Here is a 19,122-nt window from a genome sequence, read left to right as displayed (position 1 = left end):
CTCCTGAAAACGCCTGTATACTTACCAATAACCAATACTATATGCAAACAATGGGCAAAGTTTATAACTTGCAGCCATTCCCCCAGGAACAGTGGGGGATTAAGTCATCCTCAAAGACATATTAAGTATACTTTAGACTATGCTGAACAAAATGGCTATCTAAAAATTTTGATTGGGTGACTTCGGGGGAAAAATTAGCATAGGAGAGGGCGAAGTTGCCCTCCAGGTTTTTTTGTCATTTAAAAAGACCACTAAAGGTTTTAACTGCCTTTTAAATGAGACATTTTAAGATATTTTAATACTGTTCGATCGATACAATCACCCCTGGGGAAGACATAAAAAAAGTAAACACGTATCCGTGATCTTCCTTGTGGCAAAAATACAAAACTCATTCTTGAAGATGGGAGCTTGAAACTTCGGTAGTAGGGTTCTCTGATACGCTGAATCTGATGGTGTGATTTTCATTAGAGTTCTATGACTTTTAGTGGTTGTTTCCCCCTTTTTTTGAAAATAAGACCAATTTTCTCAGGCGTGTAACTTTTAGTGGGTAAGACTAAACTTGATGAGACATATATTTGAGATTAGCATAAAAATCTGATTCTTCTGATGTATCTATTGGTATCAAAATTCCTTGTTATAGAGTTTTGGTTACTATTGAGCCAGGTTTGCTCCTTACTTACAGTTTGTTACCACGAACTGTTTGATAAAGGCCCCTATAGTCCCTTTTCTTGCTTTTGTTTAAAGCTTAGTGTCATGAAGGCTACCAATACCCGTGCCAAAACTGCTAAACATAAGAAGAATGTTACCACAAAGCTAACGCCAAATCTGCTTCATCTCTTGGCAGTATCTTACATGGAGAGTGTGAAACCAGCAAAACTGTCCATGCACCTAGGTGCTTACATAGTGTGGGATGAAACAACAGTTGCAGAAATTACATGGGCTTTGAAGATGATTGAGTCTTACTATTCTGGGATATCTGCAGAAAAAATAGCAGATATATTTGGAAAAATATTGCAAGATACAGTGGTGAAAAGCTTTTCCTTTAGGCTAGCGAAGTTTGCTTATTTTTTAACCAAAGCTCTTGGATTATATTTTTTGGAAGACCTTTGATGAAGTTGGCAGAAAGCAGTTGTTGAAAGCGTTAACTTTTCTCTATCCCAATGAAGTTTCAAAGCCAGTTTCTGCTCACAGTTTGTTATATATTGCCAGGAAGCTACCCATCGTGACGCAAAAGGACATGTTAGTTGACAATTTTAAGCTACTCCAGCTATCTGGACTTCCACTTGAGCCGGGAAAGATCAACTGCAAGCAGAACAACGTGATCCAAGAAGAAAAATATTCAAACTTGTCTGAAGTTGTAAAAAATGCTTTGACCACTTCACACGAGTCTGCCAGCATTGAGCGGTGTTTCTCCCTTTTCGTGTGAGTTCTCAGCAAAGAAAAAGCTTTGATGAATGAGTGAAATTTGAATGCAAAACTGTCTGTGATTTTGAGGACGTTTGTAAAATGTTGCTGTCACTGAAGACTTAATGAAACTAGCCAAATCCGCTAAAAAGAGCTATGATTTCTACCTACAGCAGGAAAAAGTTTTGAAAGAAAATACTGAGAAAGAGTGGCAGAATTTGAAGGCAAGAAAATAACTAAGAAAACAGCTGCTCGCTGAAACCTCTTTGAAAAGACAGACAATAGAGGCTATCGAAAAAACTCTCAAAGAAAAACAAAAAAGAAGCGTTTGGTTCCAAGGAATAGGCTGCAGATGAGTTACTAAGGAAAGCTCATAACTTGCTGAAAAAAGACACTAAAAAGAAGGACAAGGTTGAGATACAGCTAACGCAGGCTATGATCAATGGGACTATAAGAATAAGCAGCATTTAGAGTCAAATAAACAGTTAATGATCACATCTCTGTTTCAGTAGAAGGCAGTGCAAAAATGTGGAAACAAATAGCTTGTGTGTTCTTTTTACAGTACCCTTATCTCTTTCATCATATTTTTGTGTTTGATATTTGTATTAGAAATAAAGTGTTCAGAAAAAAGAAGAAAAAAGCTCCTCCCATGATATGATTATTCCCTGGTGGTCGGTTTGTTAATTATCACTTGGCCTCTGATCGTGGAGAAATGTCCGCAAATGATCATTGTTATTGTTTGCGTCCAGAATGGTTCCTAGAGGGGTCCATTTTTTGACCAAAGAGAGGTCCCTAAGTTCTGTATTTCACCACTTGAACCTTTGGCATCCCTGGTTTACTTCATTTCTTGTAAAAAAAAAATTATCCCACTCAGTTTGGTTTCTTGGGAGGTAGGTCAACAGAGCAAGCAGTAGCTTCTTTACTTCATTTCTTATCAGAGGCTATGGATCACATGATCAGTTGGAAAATATTGTTTTTTAAATTATAAAGGCTTTTTATGCAATGGACCTTGCTCTTCTTCTTGATAAGTTGAACAATGCAGGAATTTGTGGAATAGCTCTTGACTTAGTGATATTGTATTTATCTGAAAGAATTTTTAAAGTCCAAGTTGGGAAGGAATCATCTTATATTTTTCCACTAGAAAATATAGGGACACCTTAGGGGTCTATATTGGGGCCAATACTTTTTAATTTATAAAAATCATCTTCCAAATTGCATGCCTTTGGAATAAGAATTACCGATATTATTTGCGGATGACAGAGCAATTAGTTTGAATGCGGGCAATGAGGAGGACCTACGATTATCTCTCGAAACTGTTGCTTTGAATGTAAATTCTTGGGTTTATGCTAATCGACTAATACCTAACCTAGAGAAGTTGGAATTTATTGTTTTTTAGAGAAGTTCAAGGTCACTGAGGTATGCCTCATTTTAAATTGTTAATATTGGAATTTCTTCCATAAAAAGAGTGAATGCATTTAGATATTTATATTGATTCGGCTTTGTCGTTTAAAGCACTTATTAGTAAATACATGGCAACAGTGTCCATTTAATCTTGGTTGTTTGCATAGATTAAAGTTTCTGTTTCCATACCAGATTATGAGGACTTCATATTTTTCATTAGTTGAAAGCTAATTTCAATATTGCCTGAGCGTGAAATTATGGAAGGGTAACTACCTCCGGGAAAGTTATTATGTTGGTAGGACTCACTGGGTGAGAATTCAAGAGAAACTTTCCAAGAACAGTTGAACGCTAAACTTGAGAGTTTAAAATTTGACAAGGTAGAAGATGGTTAGAATAATTTGAGAAAAACAATTTGTGAAGTTGCTGATGGTGTCTTAGGGAAGAAAGATATGACTGCAGCTAGTAATATTATTGAAAAAGCTTTATATCTAATAGAGGAGAAGGGGCTTGTACAAGAATTATCTGAATGATAGATCATATGAAAACAAGGGAAATGTAAAGTAAGTGCAGAAAGCATTAGAATATGAACTAAGGTGTGAAGTGGAGGTCATGGATAAACTTGCCGAGGATCTGGAATATTGTACTGGCATGTTAATAAATTGAGAGGGAGTAGTCAATCCATACTTGTCCCAATCAAAGATAGAAACAGGACCACAATTAGTGATAAGGAAAGAGTTATGAGAGATGAGCAGAATATTTTGAGAGTGTGCTAGACCCAGATATTGTTGCAGGTACAGATATAGAGGAAAATGAAAGTTAGTTATACCTTGGATGTGAAGGAAGATTTGTTATGCGAGGGAGAATCAGTGACAGTATTGAAAGGATCAAAGAATAATAACGCTTCAGGGGCTGATAGTTTGGTAAATGAGTTTTTTAATTATGGTGAATCTGAGGTTAGAAATAAGTTACTGAAGATTATGAATATGATTTTTGAAAAAGGGGAAGTACTTACAAGTTTAAGAAAACTTTTATTAAACCACTATAAAAAAGGTGATAAGAGTGAGTTTGGTAAATATTAAGGCATTAGTCTGGTCTCTGTATGTAGCAGATTACTTAGTAATATGATACTTTTTAGACTGAGAGATCATGTAGACAAAGTTTTAAGAGAAGAACAGTATGGTTTTAGAAAAGGTAGAGGATGTGTTTACTAAATCTTCACTCTTAGGCTAATAATTGAGAAGTGCCTGAGTTGTCAAACGCCTTTGGTCTTCAGTTTTATAGATTATGAGGAAGCATTTGATTCTGTTGATAGAAGAGCTTTACAAAGGTTTTATCCTTGTATGGTATATCAGATAATTACATTAAAGTGATTAGTGGTATGTACGAGAATAACACGGCTGTGGTTAAGGTAGAAAATGAAGATAGCTGCTGGTTCTGTATTAAATCAGGAGTTAAGCAGGGTTGTGTTTTATGTTCGACTCTGTTGATAGAAGAACTTTAGAAAAGGTCTTATCCTTGTATGGTATATCAGACAAATATATTAAAGTGATTAGTGCTATATACGAAAATAACACTCCTGCGGTTAAGGTATGAAATGAGGTTAGCAGCTGGTTTTGTATTAAATCAGGAGATAGCAGGGTTGTGTTCTATCCTCCTTTATATGGATCATTTTGACGGACTTTGTCTTAAGGAGCACAGGAAAGGCATTGGGAGACCACGGAATCAAATGGGGAGGAAAATACTCCTGGAATTAGATTATGCTGATGATTTAAGCATCCTAGATGAAAATGTGAGCAAAGTGAATGACCTTATAGAGAATTTGCAAGCTCAGGGTGCTAGAATATGTAATCATGGTGCTAGTAATCAAGGTTTGAAAATTTATGTTGAGAAGACTAAGTCACTAAGGCTAGGAACAAGTGAAGATTAAAAGGTGACGATGGGTAACGAAAAGATTGATCATGTGGGCATCTTCATTTACCTTGGTAGTATAATTAGCAAAAACAGGGGGAGCAATGAAGATGTCGAAAAGAGAATAGCCAGGGCTCAGGGTGTTTTTTCACAGTTAAAAAAAGTTTGGAAGAAAAGTCTGTTCACGAAGATTAGAATATTGGAAGCTACAGTGGTGACAGTGGTCAAATATGGCTCTGAAAATGGGCGCTCCAAAAAGCGGATGAAGATTTGCTAGATATTTTCCAGAGAAATTACCTATGGATTGTTCTGGGTACCTGGCTGACTGACCGTGTTTCAAACAGTAGGCAGAAAAACAAAAAAATGTGGTTCAATCCTGCTTCCTCGGCCTATGATGAAAGATAGGTTGAGATGGCTAGGGCACGTTCCACGGATGAAGGATGACACATTGCCGGAGATTTTTTTTTTGGCTAACCGTCTAGGGCTAAACGGAAAGCAGGGCGTCCTCGTCCAGGGTGGGGCGATGCCATAAAGAAAGATTAAAAGGTAATGGGAACTTCCTGGGAGGGTTTAAAGTGGGAGGTTTTGAATAGATTGGGATGGAGAAGCGTGTGTAGCTGTTTTGGCCTCAGGCAGGTTATTGCTCCTGTGAGTTTTTAGTAGTAGTAGTTTCGATGTTCACTTTCCTTTCACATTTACGAGGTCTCCAAATTGTTCAAAATAAATCAGTAAGAATCCTGGACCATTTTAACACACCCTTGGAAGACAGAAAATTTGTTTGAAACTAAAATATCTTTTTATTTCTCGATATTCTTGATTTGCTACAAATGTATTGCTACAAATTCCCCTTAATTTTGGCATATAGTTTTCAAAAATCCAAAAATCCTTTTTTTTAAATAAATAGTTTAAGTTCATTAGTGTCTGAAATTGCATATCTTTACATAAAAATACAAATGCACGCAGTTTGAGGAAAAAAGAATTAACGTGGGGTATTAATGTTTATTTAAATATAAATACCCTGCGACAATGTGACAAAGCGCCAATAATTTACCGAATTGACAAGTTAAAAAAAAAAAACGAGTAACAACTTTTTTTTCAAAATGTGTTTTTAAACTTTTTGGTTGCAACGGGCTGTGTATATTGTCTACAATATCAGGAAATTCTCCTAAAAATTTTAGGGCACTGAAAGATGTTAATTTTTTTTTCAAAACGTATTTTTAAATATTTGGTAACAATGGGGTTTGGTTTATCTTTAGTAGGTTGCTAAAAAAGGTTAGAGAGGAACCATTAGAAAAGGTTGGACGGCAAATTTGTGGTTAATTTTTGTTTCAAACGCCATTCTAAAGGGTTTCTTGCCATTTCAATATCTTTGTACTCTGTCTTACGTTACAGCCGTCACTGAAACCATAGTAATTAGAGAATCTTTTGAATAGGGATATTGTTTGTTGTTTTTCACATTGGTACGTCGTCTTCAAGCGTAATTAAAGAGTTTTAACAAAAGGGTGAAATTGATTTCATAATAGCATTGGCATTGATGCTGAAACAATATCAGAGGCAACGATGTAGCGTTGCCTATAGTAAAGGCCAGACGGATCCAATGTTTTATTATTTTTTTTTCCCAGGGGAACTTCATATGGAAATGGTCGTCGTAGAAACATCAAAGGGGGCTCATTCGATTGGAAATCGAGAGTTCTAGAAATTGATTGGAGGGCAACTAGCCCCCCACCCCCCATCATTCTTCCAAACACATCCAATCAAAATTTTGAGATAGCCATTTTGTTCAGCATAGTTGATTCCCTTATAGAAAATATATTTTTGAGGCATATTTTATGCTCTGGGAGCATATAAGGTTCTTATAGAAGGCGTTGTCGTAGAAACTTCAAAACAGGCTCATTCGATTGGAAATTCAAAGGACTAGTGCCCTTTTTAATAGTAGAAAGTAATTGGAGGGCAACTAGCGCCCCCCACGTCCATCATTTCCCCAAACACATCCAAACAAAATTTTGAGAGCCATTTTGTTCAGCATAGTGGATTTCCAGATAGAATATATGTTTTTGGGGAGGACAGACCCCCCCCCCCCCCCCACAACCCTCAGGGCAAGGGTTTTAAGTTATGCCCTAGGGGCATATAAGCTTTTATAGAAGGCGTTTTTGTAGAAACTTCAAAACAGGCTCATTCGATTGGAAATTCAAATGGCTAGTGTCCTTTTTAATAGTCGAAAGTGATTGGAGGAAAACTCGCCCCCCCCACGCCCATCATTCTCCCAAACACATCAAATCAAAATTTTGAGATAGCCATTTTGTTCCGTGTAGTTGATTTCCAGATAGAAAACATCTTTTTAAGGAGGAAACTCCCCCACAACCCTCAGGGCAAGGGTTTTAAGTTATGCCCTTGGCGCGTAAAAGGTTTTTATAGAAGGTGTTGTCGTAGAAACTTCAAAAAAGGCTCATTCGATTAGAAATTCAATGGGCTAGTGCCCTTTTTAATAGTCGAAAGTGATTGGAGGGCAACTAGTCCCCCCATAATTCCCCAAAAAACATCCAATCAAAATTTTGAGATAGCCATTTTTTTCAGCGTAGTTGATTTCCAGTTAGAAAATATGCTCTGATTCCCCCACAACCCTTAGGGCAAGGGTTTTGAGTTATGCCCTGGGGGAATATAAGCTTTTTATTGAAGGCTTTGTCGTATAAACTTCAAAAAGGGCTCATTTGATTGGAAATTCAATGGGCTAATGCCCTTTTTAATAGTCGGAAGCGATTGGAGGGCAACTAGCCCCCCCCACGCCCATCATTCCCCCAAACACATCCAATCACAATTTTGAGATAGGCATTTTGATCAGCGTAGTTGATTTTCAAATAGAAAATATGTTTTTTGGAACACACTCCCCCACAACCCTTAAGGCAAGGGTTTTGAGTTATACCCTGGGGGCATATAAGTTTTTATAGAAGGCGGTGTCTTAGAAACTTAAAAATAGGCTCATTCGATTGGAAATTTAAATGTCTAGTTCCCCTTTTAATAGTCGAAAGTAATTATAAGGCAACTGACACCCCTTCCACGCCCACCATTTCCCTGAACACATCGAATAAAAATTTTGATATAGCCATTTTGTTCAACGTAGTTGAAAGTTCTGGAAAGTATAGATAAATCGTGTATTTCCAAAGCCCAAGAGCCATATACACACAAAAATTTATGAAAAATAAAGAAATCACAACAGAACAAATTACGAAACACACATTAACATGATGCATAGCAAAAAATACCTTATTGTAATTTATGAAGAAAATAAGTGTAATTTCATATAATAAATAATAATTAATTGTAAAAACTTTTCCTTCTTTCTAATCTCTTCTCTATGTACGCACCAATACGAAATATTGTGGTTGGATTACTACTTTGTAAAATGGCATTTTCGGAGAAAATGGTCCAAGTCATCTTCCTCATATCATCTCTACAAAGAGGACACACATACCGACCATCAAGATGTACTATCCCCCTGTCGAACACCATTTGCCTGCTCTGGATCGGAAGGTACATAAGATTATAGCCGGTAAATTAAATTTAAAATAAATTTCCTCTCCAAAACTATGTTTAGCCTGATTATAATGATACAATGTAGCAAAATTTAAAACCAGCCCTTGCCAATACTTAATTTTTTGACCCTCTAAGATAAATTGTACCTGGCCTACTAAATTTGTGGGTAGATCGTGGGAACCAAGACCGTCATTCCATGAGTAAGGCATTCCCACTCTTTTTAGTAATGACCTTATTTGGGATGGCCACGACGTTTTCGAACCCTAACTCAACATCTGATAATAAGCAGCTCTTACTTGTCTATCTTCATTACACCTAATGAGCTTCAACCAAAATCTAAGCATCAAAATAGACCTACGTAGTTTTAACGAAAACAGGCCCATATCACCTTTCAGAATCTGTGAATGAGTTGGCTGATGTAATACAAACAGTCTTTTATAATATAATTTAGCAGGACACTCCCCCCACAGTCTTCAGCGGCAATTGATATAAGTTATACCCTGGGGGCATATATGGTTCTTATGGAAGGAATGCTCATATAAGCTTCAGAGAGTGCTAATTTGATTGGAAATTGAAAGTTCTAGTTCACTTTTTAAACGTCAAAAGATATTGGAGGGTAGCAAGCTCGCCCCCCCCCCACACCCGTTTTCCCCAATACAGCCAATACAAATTTTAAGATAGCTATTTTGTTAAAAATAGTTCATTGATCATATAACAAAAATTTCGGTGTCGACACAACTCACCAGGGCCCGGGGGCAGGCGTTGTAAGTTATGCCCTGGGGGCATATATGGGTCTTATGTAAGGGATGCTCGTATTAACTTCAAAGAGGGATCAATTTGATTGGAAATTGAAAGTTCTAGTTCACTTTTTACAAGTCAAAAGAGATTTTAGGGCATCTAGCCCCCCCCCTCCCCTGTCCATGCCCTTTTTTCTTCAAACCCATCCGATAAAAACTTTGAGATAGTTTTTTTTTTTTAATAGTTCAAAGATCATATATCGAAAACTCAGGGATCAACACAGCCCCCCAGGGCGCGAGGGCAGGTGCTGTAAGTTATGCCCTGAGGGAATATATGGTTCTTATTGAAGGGATGCTCGTAACAAATTCAGAGATGTCTTATTTGATTGTAAATTGAAAGTTCTAGTTAATTTTTTTAGAGTCAAAAGATAATGGAGGGCAACCAAGCCCCCCCCTCCCCTCGCCCCCCTTTTCCCCCAAATGCATCCAATAAAAATTTTGAGATAGCCATTAAGTTAAAAATTTCTCAAAAGTCAGATAACAAAAACTCAGGTGTCGTCACAACCCCCTAGGGCCCGAGGGCAGGCGTTGTAAGTTATGCCTTCGTATAAAAGGGATGCTCGTATAAACTTCAGAGAGGGCTCATTTGATTGGATATTGAAAGTTCAAGCTCATTTTTTAATATTCAAAAGAGATCCGGGGGCAGCTAGCCCCCCCCACGCCTTCTTTTTCAAAACCCATCTGATGAAAATGTTGAGATAGACATCTTGTTAAAAATAGTTCAAAGGTCGGATAAGAGAAATCCGGCGTCAATAGAACCCCCCAGGGCAAAGGGAAGGCGGGCGTTCTAAGTTATGCCCTAAGGGCATGTATGGTTCTTTTGAAAGGGATGCTTATATAAACTTCAGAAGGGGCTCATTTGATTGGAAAATGAAAGTTTTAGTTCAATTTTTAAGAGTCAAAAGATATCCGAGGGCAACTGCGCCCCCACCGCACACCCTTTTTTCCCAAGCCCATCCGACAAAATTTTTATAAAAGCCATTTCATTAAAAATAATTCAAAGGTCAGATAAAAAAAATCCTGTGTCGACGGAACCCGCCAGGGCCCGGAGGTAGGCCTTATGAGTAATTCTCTAGGGGAATATATAGCTCTTATGGAAGGGATCCTGGTATAAACTTCGGAGAGGGCTCATTCGATTTTAAATTGAAAGTTCTTGTTCAATTTTTAAGAGTCAAAAGAGATCGGAGGGCAACTACCCCCCCCCTCCTCCACGCCCTAAATGCATCAGATAAAAATTCTGAGATATACATTTTGTTTAAAATAATTCAAAGTTTTGATAACAAAAAACTCCGGTGTCAACACAGCCCTCCAGGGCCCGGGGGTAGACGTTGTAAGGGTAGACTGCCATATATATGGTTGTTATTGAAGGGATGCTCGTATAAAATCCAAAGAGGGCTTCTTTGATTGTAGATTGAAAGTCGTAATTCTCTTTTTAAGAATAAAAACTGACTGGAGGACAGCTAGCCTCCCCCCAAACTCAAATTATTTTTTCCCAGAGGTAATTTATATAGAAGGGGTCGTTGTATAAACTTAAAAGGGATTGAAAATCGAGAGTTCTAGTGTCCTTTTTAAGATTAAAAAGTGATCAAAGGGCAAGTGGCTCCCCAAGCTCTTTTTCCCCAATACATCTGATAAAAAATTTGAGGTAGCCATGTTAAAAATAAATCAAAGATCATATAACAAAAACTCCTTTATGTATGGTCATTTCGTTAAAAATAGTTCAAAGAACAGATAAGAAAATCTCCTGTTTCGCACAATATCGGATTTTTATCGGATGGATAAACCCATCCGATAAAAATTTCAGGTGACCATTTTATTTAAAAATAGTTCAACCACCAGATATTAAAACTCCCGGGTCGACACAACCCCCCAGGGCCCAGGGATAGGCGTTGTAAGTTATACTCAAGGGATATATATGGTTCTTGTAGAAGGGATACTCGTATAAACTTTAGAGAGGGCTCATTTGAATGAAAATAGAAAGTTCTAGTTTACTTTTAAAGAGTCAAAAGAGACTGAAGCTTAATCCAGTCCCCCACGCCCTTTTTCCCCAAACCCATCCGATTAAAATTTTGAGATAGCAATTTTGTTAAAAATAGTTCAAAAATCAGATAATAAAAACTCTGAGGTTGGCACAAACCCATTTTTTCACTTTGATATTGTTACTTTGATATCAGTTTTGATACTTTGATGAATATTTGATTTTTTTTTAAACTTTGATTTTGAAATAAGGAATTTTGAAAAACTCGAAATTTTTTGAAATAAAAAAATAAAAAAAAATATTAAAAAAAAACTTTCATAAATAGAATTTTTTAAAATAATTTCAATCTCAATTTTAAAATTATTATATACATATCAAAATATCTTTTAAAATGTAACATACAAACGATCATAAATTACTATTTAATAAAGAAGGAAACCCAAAACGAACAGAAATTAAATAGCCAATCATAGCAACAACATACAACAAGTTATAATATAAATGAATAAATAGATCTAAAGCGAGTAATGCTTAGATTGAATATGAATATCAAGCTTAGCAAGAAAAAGAAATTTTCCTCTTGAAGTATAAATGAAACTTAAAACGAGCAGAAATTAAATAAACAATCAATGCAAACAAACATACAATTGATATTAATGTAAATTAATAATTAAATCTTAAAACGAGTAAAACTTAAATTTAATATGCAAATCAAGCTTGAAACGAACAAAAATCACCACAAACAAGAGTTTGGGTATGACCTCCTTCTCTCAATGTAAAAGTCTAAGACCTACTGCGTCATTTGCGCTTTACTGAAAACTATATGCTTCTTGAACAGTCTTGGAAAGTTTAAACAACATCAAATTGAATATTTTATGTATAATGATATTAAATGTTGAAAGATCCATCAGTTCAAGTATTTATTTCACAGTAATTGTATTTTTATTTTCAATACTGTAAGAACTGGAAAAGAAAATATTTGTAGTATAATCTGTTTTCAGTTAAGCGCCAATGACTCAGTAGGTTTTTGGTTTTTATTTACAGTTAGAAAAGGAGGCTGTATCCAAGCATTTATTTGTAGGGAAATTATATTCGTCTTTAACAACTTTAAAAAGATCTAATAAATTAAACTGAATATTTGATGTATAATGATATTAATTGCTGAAAGCTCATCAGTTCAAAATGTTACTTTAATTTAAATTTTTATTTTCAATTTTAAGTACAAAAGAAAATATCTGTCATAAAATTGGTTTTCAGTAAAGTGGCATTGACGCAGTAGGTTTTAGACTTTTACAGTGAGAGAAAGAGGTCATACCCAAACTCTTGTTTGTGGGAATTTTTGTTCGTTTCAAGCTTGATTTGCATATTCAATTTAAGTTTCACTGGTTTTGAGATTTATTTATTAATTTTACATTTTGGGTTTCATTTATTCTTTAATTGTAATTTCTGGTCGTTTTGAGTTTGAATTTTAAAAGGAATTTGAATCTGCTGAGCTTAAGTTTAAAATGGCCTTTACTTTTCATTGAAAAACTTATTTTTAGGAAAGTTTTTTTTTAATTAATTTGTATAAAAAAGTAATTAAAGGCAAATTTAGACCTTGTCTTAAGTGGTTCTTACCAGTTTAACCTTAGTTAACCGAGTTGTCCTCCTAAGTTAACCTACACAATTGATTGATTTTTCAGAACAATTTAAGACAAATATTATTACGTTTTAGTGGACATTAAAGAACTAAAAAATTTTCTGGAAATATTTCGTAAATTGCTTGAGTTTCATTCTAAATTAGAATAATAAATTCCTTTAGAAGGTAATTACTTATTTTTTAATTGATAAATACAATGCTATAGCATAATATCTTTTTCGATCTAATTTTAGGTCTATTGTCACATTGTTGAAGCCCTAAAAGTAAGAACAACTAGATACATCCTTTTGAAAATACATAACGCATATATATATATATATATATATAAATATATATATATATATATATATATATATATATATATATATATATATATATATATATATATATATATATATATATATATATATATATTAGACCTACACTTTGTAGTGTTTTAAACATTAAAACAATGAATAAAGCTGTCATTTCACGGGTTGAACCAAATTTCCAACCTAATAGTTTTTGGCTTGAAAAATTAACTGAAAGAATACAGCAAGCAGCCGTAACAGCTAATAGAATAAGGTTTTGCTTTTTTACCGTGAAAGTTTATTATAACTTAAAATCAACAACTGCACTTTAAAAATAGTTACATCAAAAAGCCAGTGTTTGAATTTTTGCGCTCTCATCTTAAAAGAAAAGAAATGGCCAGATTTCTAATGGCTTTGACTGCTAAAGGAGTTGAGCCTGTGCTTTCGACTGTATTAAGATAAAATATGCTTTGCAGTGGTTAATAGTCATTATTATTCATCAGTATATCACTATATTTTTCGTATTTTAGGACTCTCCTGACTAAAATCTGTGTCGTATCCAAGTGTAAATGATAGTATTATACTTCTCATAATTTGCATTAAGTCCATTCATAGATCTTTCATGGACTTGCAACAAATTCCGAAAATGGCCGATCTCATCACGGTTTCTGAGGAGTCTTTCATTAAAAACGGTAATTCTATACATTTAACTTTTTTGTCATTAAGTGGTCCTAAGAAAAAAAATATAACTGCATATGTTCTTGGATCTAAGGATTAAGAGCTGAGGGGTGATAAAAATGGCTTCTTTGTGCTGCAACACACATTTAAATTCAGATAATTAGCTTTTATTTTTAAATTTGGTGAGACAAGTAATCATCCTGTAGATAATTTTTCAGTCAATCGTTTCTGTGTGCAGGTATGATGAACAATATTTTACCACGAAAGTAAGGGTAGTCCTGTGGCTTCAGGTGGCAATATCAAGTTACAAGACATGTAAGAGATGAATAAAGTTAGTTAAATTCAGCCATTAAATTTTAGGAGACTATATTTTGTGTTTTATTGTTTAGGAACTTATGCAGAAAACTCCCAATTGATTGGTATTTTTTTTTTCTTTAGTTGTGTCATTTTTTTGTGATTGTTAAGCTTTAAAATTTTTTTTTTTTGTTTAAATTTTTTATTCGATATTCATTTTTTTAATTTATTATGTTATCTTAAATTTACACTTATCCAGCTATTATTTATATGCTATGAATTTTGTTCTTATGAATTTTGTTTTATGACTTTCAGGTTTTCGTTCGTTCTATGTTAATGAGTTTCGTTGAATGTTTCAGGTTTTCTTTTGCTTTATAGAAAACAGATTTTAGAAATGATTTGTGAAAAAACAGAACATACATATAATTTTATGTGTACATATTATGTCTGTATATTTACGTTTTTACACGTAACTAAAAAGGAAAAGCCGTTAGATTTGTTTCGTAAGTTTTACTGTTAAATTTTTCTATGTCTGTTTAATTCAAAATTTGTTTTAGAAGCTGAAGACGCTTTATTAGGTGACATTGAGAAGCCCTTTCCTTTTCCAAACCATCTTTTGTCACCAAAACTTGAAGATGTTCCCTTGCTCAATTTACCTAGCATTTCAGGACCATGTAAAATGGAATGCGACAGCCAGGAATTGCAGCCCAAATGTTCTAACAAGGAAGGTATATCTGAAACATTGTGTTTTTGTTGATTGAAATGTATTGGATAATATTTTATGGGACAAAAATAGGACAAAGGGGCTTAATCTTAAGATAGAACTTTTGTTTTATCTTATTCCAATGTGCAGGTGTTAGCCAAACCGTTTTTGTAGTCTTTCATGAACATTTTTAAATTTTTGCCTGCAAGTAGCCTAGTTTGGCAGGTTTTATTATTTTTCAAAAGGCTTGATAATAAGCCTTATATATATTTATTATATATTTATAATAAATAATATGCATGATATATGAAATATTTATTAGGTAATAATATACTTGTACATATGAAAAGATATATTACTAGAATTTGTTTAGAAACATACAAAATCTAAAATTAAAAATTGCACAATAATTTGCAAAATTGTATTTATTATAGTTAAAAATCATATGCCCTATTTTTCATCACAATCGCTTTTTTTTTGTAGCCTATGCCTTAATAATTTTTTTTGTAGTAGCCTATAACATAAACGTCTTAGTAGCCTACTAGTAGCCTATTCTGTGAACGTCGTAGTTCACTTGAATATATTTGAACGCAGGCGTTGAGTGGTAAGTATTAAATTAAAATTTAAATAGATAAATATGTATATTTTTTCTTATTCCATAACAAATTAAATCTTGGTTGAATGTTCGATGCTGCTGGACGTAAGACGTTTTGAATATTATTTAGCAATGAATAATATTGAGATTAAAGCTGAGAAAACTTTTATAAAACTTTCAATTTTATCATTTGAAGTAAATATATTGCTTTTTTTTTAGATAAAAGTTGAGATTGTTTAATTTTGCAACGACCAATAACAGCATCTTGGATGGTCATAAGTCATTTTGAAACATTTTCGTTTGGTTTGAAAATATTTCAATTCCACCCTTTAATAACAATAATATTCGTAAGCTTCAACCTCTTTACAACCATTTTACTTTTGCATTTAATAATAAAGTTATTTAGTTGGAATCCGTATCCTTAGAGAGATTTGAAAGTAAACGGCTGTTAAGGGCATGGCTCTTAATAAAATTTATAATTATAACAGTATCCTGAAGCATGTTATTTAATTCTGGGTCTGTTTTTTGCTGCAAGGGTGTCTTGGAGAATAAGGTAGTGAGTAAAAGTTATTTGATCAAATTTTGAAAAAATTATTTAAAACCAATATTTTTGCCCCATCTGTACATCTTACACCATCTGTGTATTTTCAACAACAATTTTATCTTTCCAAACCTTCAGTTAAAAAATTTTTCAACTTTGTAATATAATTATGTCTTTCCCTGTATTATGGTCTTTTATAGCACGAAAAATAACAATTCTTCCTCCACGAATCTTTATAAATGTACCTGACATATACTAACAACTGAGCCAATTTATTAATATCAGTTGTCTCGTTCAACTGAATTGAAAATTTTGGGATTTCTTTAATTCTTGTAAGAAGTTGCACTAGTTGGTCTTTGTATATTAGAAATTCTGTTCGAGACAGTGTTGTTTGACAAAGAATTTTTTTGATTTCATTGGCATATGAATTCTTCTAGTATTTCTATAATTTTTCTACAAATGGCAGCATGTAGTACAATATCTGTTCGAATAGTGAACGGCATTTTATTTTTAGCAATACAGCCTGAAACTTCATGTGACATTAGTAAATATTTTCATTAATGGTCATTAATTTCGCAAAGGATTTTTTTTGCTTTATTTAAAGATTCATACTGTCTTTCAAAAATTATTTTGGTTTATTGGCATAAAAACATGCTTTGATTCAAGATGTATTATTTTATTTTTGAAGGTTTCATACCCTCTGGAGCCTATTATTTATTGTTGATCAACCAAAGTGGTTGTTGATTACCGTTACAATTTTGAAATGTAAAGCAGAATTGAAGAAATCACTCATTATATTTTTTTTTTGTACATTAGATATTTTTTTCAATACTTTGTTATAAAATATACTTTTTCAATTCATAGTAAAAGAAAAGCTACTTAGCTCTAGAAAATAATTGTCCATTTTTTTCTCCTTGCTCATTAAGTGGTTCTAAGAAAAACAAAAATGTAACTGCATATGTTCTTGGATCTAAGGATTAAGAGCTGAGGGGTGATAAAAATGGCTTGTTTGTGTTGCAACACACATTTAAATTCAGATTATTAGCTTTTGTTTGTAAATTTGATGAGACAAGTAATCATCCTGTAGATAATTTTTCATGCAATCTTTTCTGTGTGCAGGTATGATGAACAATATATTACCACCAAAGTAGGGGTAGTCCTTTGGCTTCAGATGGGAATATCAAGTTATAAGACATGTAAGAGAGGAATAAAGTTAGTTGAATTCAGCCATTAAACTTTAGGAGACTATATTTTGTTTTTATTGTTTAGGAACTTATGCAGAAAACTCCCAATTGATTGGTATTTTTTTTTTTTTTTTTTTTTTACCTTTAATTATGTCAATTTTTTGTGTTTCTGTAAGCTGTAAAATGTTTATGTTTATAGTTATATTTTTTTATTCAATATTCTTTTTTCTTTTTTTTAGTATGTTATCCTAAATTTACAATTATCCAGCCATTAGTATCTATGCTATGAATATTGTTCTGTTAATTTCAGGTTTTTGTTCGTTCTATGTTAATGAGTTTCGTTTAGTGTTTCAGGCTTTATTTTGCTTTATAAAAAGCAGATTTTAGAAACGATATTTGAATATACATCTAATTTTATGTATACATATAATGTTTGTATATTTACATTTTTACACGTAACTAAAAAGAAAAAGCAGTCAGATTTGTTTAGTAAGCTTTACTGTTAAATTTTTCTATGTCTGTTTAATTAAAATTTTGTTTTAGAAGTTGAAGATGCTTTACAAGGTGATTTTGAGAAGCCCTTTCCTTTTCCAAGCCATCTTTTGTCACCAAAACGTGAAGATGTTCCCTTGCTCAATTTACCTAGCATTTCAAGACCGTATAAATTTGAATACGACACGCAGGCATTGCAGCCCAAATATCCTAACAATGAAGGTATATCTGAAACATTGTGTTTTGTTGATTGAAATGTATAGGATAATATTTTATGGGACAAAAGAACTTAATCTTGAGATAGAACTTTTGTTTCATCTTATTCCAATGTAGAGGTGTTTGCCAAATCGTTTATGTAGTCTTTCATGAATTTTTTTAATTTTTTACCATATCAGCGATTGTGGGTGGTTCAAGTTCTAATTCAGCAGATTCCTCTTGAGCTATAAGTGACATGTTAATCTCATTTAAGCCAATATGAAACAGTCTTTGAATCCAAGCTACCTTTTTGAAATCAATATTTAATCTAAAATATGTACAGAACTGTGTTACTAGCGCTATGAAGTGATCTACAATAATTTTTGCAATAAACGCTTTAGAATGATTTCTCTCGGTTATAAAATGGTCCACACTGGAAAATATTTCGAATGATTCTTTTTTTCTACCACAATTACCAATAATTGATGCTTTCTTTTATAAAACTTTCGATTTTATCATTTGAAGTATATGTATAGCATTATTTTTGGTGATACAAGTTGGGATGTGGGTGATACAGTTGGTGATACAGTTTGAAAATATTTCAATTCCACGGTTTAATAACAATAATACTCTTAAACTTCAACCTCTTTACAACCATTTTACTTTTGCATGTAATAACAAAGTTGTGTAGTTGGAATCCGTATCCTTAGAGAGATTTGAAAGTAACCGGATTTTAAGGGCATTGCTCTTAATAGAATTTATCATCTTAACAGCATCCTGATGTACATCGTTTAATTCTGGTGCTATGTTTTTTGCTGCAAGGGCGTCTTGGAGAATAAGGCAGTGAGTAAAAGTTATATGAATATAATGAGCAGCTTGAAAAAATGATTTAAAACCAATATTTATGCCCCATCTGTGTATTTTACACCATCTGTGTATTATCAACAGCAATTTTTTCCTTCCAAACCTTCAGTATTAAAAATTTGTCAACTTTGCAATATAATTATGTCTTTCCCTGTATTATGGTCTTTCAAAGCACGAAAACATTACAATTCTTCATCCACGAATCTTTATAAATGTATCTGGCATATACTAACAACTGAGCCAATTTAGTAATTTCAGTTGTTTTGTTCAACTGAATTGAAAATTTTGAGCTTTCTTTAATTTTTGGAACAAGTTGCACTAGTTGGTTCTTGTTAATATCAGAAATTCTATTCGAAACAGTTTCGTTTGACAAAGAAATTTTTAAATATCATTGGCATATTTACTTTCATCTAGTATTTCTACGATTTTTCTACAAATAGCAGCAGGTAATACAAGATCTTCTTGGATGGTGAACGACATTTTTTTTTAGCAAAACAGTATGAAACTTCATGTGACGTTAATAAATATTTTCATTGATGGTCATCAATTTCTCAAAAGATTTTTTTGCTTTATTTAATGATTTATACGGTCTTTCAAAATATTATTTTGGTTTATTGGCATAAAAACA

At 33.3% G+C, this 19,122-nt stretch overlaps 1 protein-coding gene across 2 annotated transcripts in view; it reads left to right on the top strand.

The window, feature by feature from the left end:
* Nucleotides 1-18,000, top strand: part of LOC148944083 (uncharacterized) — a 215,533-nt gene extending 197,533 nt beyond the window's left edge. The window contains exons 2-4 of one of the 2 annotated variants that reach the window (XM_089100794.1): nucleotides 13,479-13,640; nucleotides 14,478-14,648; nucleotides 17,487-18,000. In XM_089100794.1, coding sequence (XP_088956920.1) covers nucleotides 13,571-13,640; nucleotides 14,478-14,648; nucleotides 17,487-17,689 — 444 coding nt within the window. In that variant the 5' untranslated portion in view covers nucleotides 13,479-13,570 and the 3' untranslated portion in view covers nucleotides 17,690-18,000. The remainder of the gene's footprint in view (nucleotides 1-13,478; nucleotides 13,641-14,477; nucleotides 14,649-17,486) is intronic. The other variant, XM_089100793.1, reaches the window with a different exon arrangement.
* Nucleotides 18,001-19,122: the final 1,122 nt, after the last annotated feature.

This window comes from Artemia sp. Qi Xiang Cuo, chromosome 14 (genome assembly GCF_049724085.1).
Source record: "Artemia sp. Qi Xiang Cuo chromosome 14, ASM4972408v1, whole genome shotgun sequence".
Taxonomy (NCBI): Eukaryota; Metazoa; Arthropoda; class Branchiopoda; order Anostraca; family Artemiidae; genus Artemia; species Artemia sp. Qi Xiang Cuo.
The sequence above is the reverse complement of the archived record's forward strand: the minus strand, read 5'-3'. Positions and strand labels throughout refer to the sequence as shown.